Source organism: Carya illinoinensis, chromosome 9 (genome assembly GCF_018687715.1).
Source record: "Carya illinoinensis cultivar Pawnee chromosome 9, C.illinoinensisPawnee_v1, whole genome shotgun sequence".
NCBI lineage: Eukaryota > Viridiplantae > Streptophyta > Magnoliopsida > Fagales > Juglandaceae > Carya > Carya illinoinensis.
The window spans coordinates 390,514-395,090 of NC_056760.1; the positions used below are offsets into that span (position 1 = coordinate 390,514).

Genomic DNA, 4,577 nt, shown 5'->3' on the forward strand with positions numbered 1-4,577 from the left:
TTTTACTTAGTTTTTTTTTTTTTTAATCGAAGTCTTAATTCAACTATTTATTATAGACCAAAAAGTATTGGATTTGGACCCTCTAAACTTATATTCCTGGTTATTTGTGGGCAGAGAGCAAAAAGAAGTCTATGCACACAAATAAATATACAGATTGATGTAATTTTATATGATATATTACGATAAAAATAATTTTATAATCTAATTTGTGATTTATTAATTATTAGTATTTATATAAAAAGGTAGAAATTTTTAATCTAATTTATTATTTAAAAACCGGATCATATGTCAACTGATTATCGGCAGCACGGTAGTTGCGTCTGATGGGCGAGTCGCCTAGGAACAGGGGCAGTGCAGTGGTAAAAATTGAAATTGCTCTTAGCTGCATTGTGGACTGAATAACTACGACAGCTCAACCATTGCAAATCCATATAGTATCTGTTTTCGGCTGATATTATTTTAAGGAAAAAAAAAAAAAACAAACGATTTACACAAGCTGATTCATGTTATCTGAGTGCCAACGTTTCATTAACACGCACATGATCCGTTCATGAGAAGTGAGTCTTGACTGTTTGGAGGCATTAGGTACAACAATTATCGTCCGGAGGTACTACCGGTTCAGGGTTCAAAATGTCTCCCTTTTTTGCTGACTCTTGTTCTAAAATACTAGGAACCTCCATTATCTGTAAAATAATCTCAAATTCGTTAAAAATGAGAATAAATGGCCAAATCATACTTATTATGGCAATCATAGTTTTGGGGAAGCCTTGTCCAACCCTTCCCCACCCGACCATTCCCCTCATAGTTAGGGGGTTCCAACCAACGGCTGCCAGCCAAACTATAGCATACCATAAAGTGATTGCATGGATCAACGGAATGTCAAATGGCATAAGCATTACCTTTAACGCAAGTTCTTCAAAGCATTGTTCCACATTTTCTCCTGTTCTAGCACTACATTCAAGGAACAAATATCCGAGCTCTTTTGCTAGTGCAATTCCCTCCTCTCTACTTACAACCCTTTCAGAGGCCTGGAACCACGTATATGTCAGCTGTTATAGCTACAAAGTAAATAAATTGAGAGCTTTCTATTAGAAAATTTAGTTTAAAAGTAACGATCAAGTTTTCAAATAATCACATGAAGTTTTTAACAGTTGAAAGGGAAACATAGACTGCTAAAAACTGAGGAAAAAGTTAGAGAGTAAATGATGACTCAGCAGAATAAGGGATTTACAAAAGAAAATAAAGAACAATGAAAGTGACGAGCAAAAACACACTCTTAGAGATACACCCTGCAATTTACCACATACCTTTCACAATATGCCAAGAACAGCTCACTTTAGATATGAAAATTCATGCCATATTTCAAGATTCAAGGGGATATAACACAATGGTTACACATAAAACGAGACATTACTTTCTTTTTTTGAAGTAATATTAATATAAAATGAGATATATTAGCTAAGAAGTTCAACATTAAAAGTCATTTCAGAAAGAGTGTGTAGCCAAGTTTCTGTAAACTTATTGGCAGAATCAGAATGTGTAAGACATGGAGGATTTTTTATTTTATTTTATAAGTAAGATATGGAGAATATTAAACTTACCATATCAACTTTATTCCCAACAAGCATCTTGACACAGTCTTGATTAGTCGAATAGAGTTCCACTTCTTTGGCCCATAAATCTGATAAGTTTGTAAAGGTGTCTCTACGCGTAACATCGTAAACTAAAATAAAAGAAAATAAATCAGGAATATATCTATTAAAATTATGAGAAAATAGATTATTGAAAGGTTAGGAACAAAGTCAACAAGCCAATAGCAGAAAAAATATTGGAGAGAGAACTGAATCTAATGTTTATGATAAAAATCACAAATATTAGTTTTAAGCATGGCAGGATCATTTAATTAAGCACTCCCTTTCCTTAACACCTATTGGGTTTGTAATTTACTTTCCAGCAACAGTGAATTTTATATTCTATATCTGAATATGAAAAAGAGTTACGAAAACAACAAATTAAAGAACAGTGTCTAGAAGATCATGCTTGAGACAATACACATTAATTTTATTCAGCTTTGTATAAAAGCATCTCTGCCCTGCTTTCCTCAGAATTTTTTTAAAAAAACTAATACACTACAAAAGTTAACTTTGCAAGTGCAAGGACAAGTGATGTTGCAAAATTCATGATTGTTGCCACATTAGTAAATCTGATACCAAGATCGCTCTTCTACTTTGGCTATAACACATATCATTTCAAATGGGAGGAATAGTAATGGGTGTACTAAAACAAAGATTCATCCATACACCAGTTTAATAAAGTTGATATTTCCTTCGATGATTTTAAGAATAAATTGTTGTTGCTAGCATACCAAGAATGATCCCTTGGGCACCTCTATAATAAGTGCTTGTTAATGTCCTGTACCTCTCCTGTCCAGCTGCAATAGAGACCTAGAGTCAGTGGATGGCTTTCTTTCGACCAAAATATTTTCTGAAATTTTTGTTTCTTTTTATTTGACAAATTGGCTAAAATGGGAAAGAATGGGAGAGAAAGCTTGCTGGGATCTTTCACATTAGGCATATATGTTGGAGATCTGAAATTGGAAGCATACAGTGAGAGAATGCACTACTGCCACAGCTTACCAGTGTCCCAAATTGTGAGCTTCAATTTCTTCCCACCAACGGTGAGCAGCTTGATTTTAAAATCCACGCCTACACATAATAAGAACTTCTATTTATAGACCACATAAGCTACCCAGTCCTTTAAAAATGCATAGAAAATTAGAAATGCTTGCATTGATTAATAAAAAATGAAGGGATATAATCAAACATAATTTTTTTTTATAGGTAAACGAAGTTACAGAATCATACATACTCATTACGCAACTTTTTAAAGTAACTTATATTGATGGAGTAAGCTTTGAAGAAGAAAAAACTTCGATTTTTTCAAGGTTTACACTTTTTAAAATCCAAAAACTCAAGAAATTAATAAACTTGGTCCCCTTTGACGAGCCTCATGTAGTCAAATTGTAGAGCAGCTAAGCCAAACACTCCAAACAACCGAGTTATATATAATTCTGTACTAATCTAGAAATTGGAGAAAATCAAAGTTTTGAAGAATCTGGTCGTAGATCCAACAGTTTTGGACTCTGTTTGGTTGTTAAGAAATCGTGGAACGAGAGAAACCAAATTAGCTTCATGGCAAATCTTTAAATCTCCATTCACTGAATACACAAGAAAAGTAGAGAACTCAACCCAGCAGAACTTAAAATTAGTATCTTTGGACATAACAGAGGTGAAAGTTAACTTAAAAAACAACAACAATAATAGTAAAAAAAAAGAACCAATGGTGGGTGGAAGGTTTTCGACGGTGTTAGAGATGAAGCTGGCAAGGATACTGCTTTTTCCAACGCCGGAATCTCCAATCAGTAAGATCTTGAATGAGAGATCGTAGCTGCCGCTGCTCTGACCCTGAGACGAACCCATTAGTCCTCAGACACAAGATTGTGTATCTACCTTCTCTCTCTGTCTACGCGTGTTTCAGAGGATTAGTGCTTTTTCTGCGTGTCTTTCTCTGTCTAAAAGGAAGAGCGAAAGAAATGTTTATAAGGTTGGGGCGAGATAGAGAGCAAACGGAGAGGAAAGCTACGAGTAAAATAATGGGAGCATCTTGACCCTTGGGACAGAGAATGTGGGAAGTTAATGAAACGGCTATCTGGACAACACCTCTGACAACAATGAACAAACGATTCCAACGTATTTATTCATCTCTTTTTCTCCTCTCTTATTCTTAATGCTGATGCTATTCCATTCCATTTTCGCGGTTCATCCCCCCCTCTGTTTGTGGGGACAAAAGAACCAGTATGAACGTAATTTTAATGAGAAAATATATTTGTAACCGTGAAAATTTTAATTGGTGACTTTAAATCCGACAAACCTTTTTATTTTTTGGTGTGAATATCGTTACTCTGTTTGCAAAAAAGCATAAACAATTAGCAGAAACAAAAAAAATTCCACAAAACGAAAGAAAACACGTGTTTGTGTCCAAACTTCCTGCCCCACCAGGTGAAGAGGAACCTTGATTGTTTGTTGACAAAGATGTGACCCCATTATTATCAAATAGCTAGACAAGAAGGCGCTCCATTATCATTAGCTTGTTTTATGCTTAAACTCAATATTTGCAGGCTTGTCTGTGAGCTGCTGCTGCAATCCTATTTTGTGGCCACAATCTTTAGAAATTTTATCTGATATGGCTTTCACCTTCCATGAAGACATTTTTGTTAGGGGAGCCTGTCGGTCCTGCAGGCCAACGTAGATCAGTTAGGGGACGGTGTTGAGCTGCTTCATTTCCCTTGTTTCTTTTTAAATGTATAGCATTGTGATGCATCCCTTGCTTTAGAATAAAAGGAATTAATATTACCGAGGTGAAGGCAGTCGACATCGCCATCAGTGCATCACAAACCGAACAAGCAGACAAATCACCCGTACGAATAGACTAAGGTTGTTGACTACAAAATTGTAGTAGTCTTTAAAAGGAGATCACTTCTACACGTGGGATTTGTTTCTTCTTACTTCACTACAGTA

The 4,577-nt window shown here is 35.3% G+C and overlaps 1 protein-coding gene across 1 annotated transcript; it reads right to left on the minus strand.

Moving 5' to 3' along the window:
• Nucleotides 1-360: 360 nt before the first annotated feature.
• LOC122277594 (ras-related protein RABC2a-like) lies at nucleotides 361-3,808 on the minus strand. Its single transcript, XM_043087648.1, has 6 exons — nucleotides 3,338-3,808; nucleotides 2,637-2,705; nucleotides 2,366-2,431; nucleotides 1,602-1,723; nucleotides 900-1,028; nucleotides 361-683 (listed from the first exon to the last, which is right to left on the minus strand). The coding sequence occupies exons 1-6, from the start codon at nucleotides 3,477-3,479 to the stop codon at nucleotides 582-584; spliced, it is 630 nt and encodes a 209-aa protein (XP_042943582.1). The 5' UTR covers nucleotides 3,480-3,808; the 3' UTR covers nucleotides 361-581.
• Between the last annotated feature and the right edge of the window lie 769 nt (nucleotides 3,809-4,577).

What these genes read in the sequence shown, in the direction of transcription:
- LOC122277594 (XM_043087648.1), bottom strand. Translation starts at nt 3,479, where the DNA reads ATGGGTTCGTCTCAGGGTCAGAGCAGCGGCAGCTACGATCTCTCATTC. An exon ending in TGCCCAAGGGATCATTCTTG is followed by an intron (nt 1,724 to 2,365) that starts GTATGCTAGCAA and finishes CTTTTATTTTAG; the next exon opens with TTTACGATGTTACGCGTAGA. An exon ending in TTGGGAATAAAGTTGATATG is followed by an intron (nt 1,029 to 1,601) that starts GTAAGTTTAATA and finishes ACGTGGTTCCAG; the next exon opens with GCCTCTGAAAGGGTTGTAAG.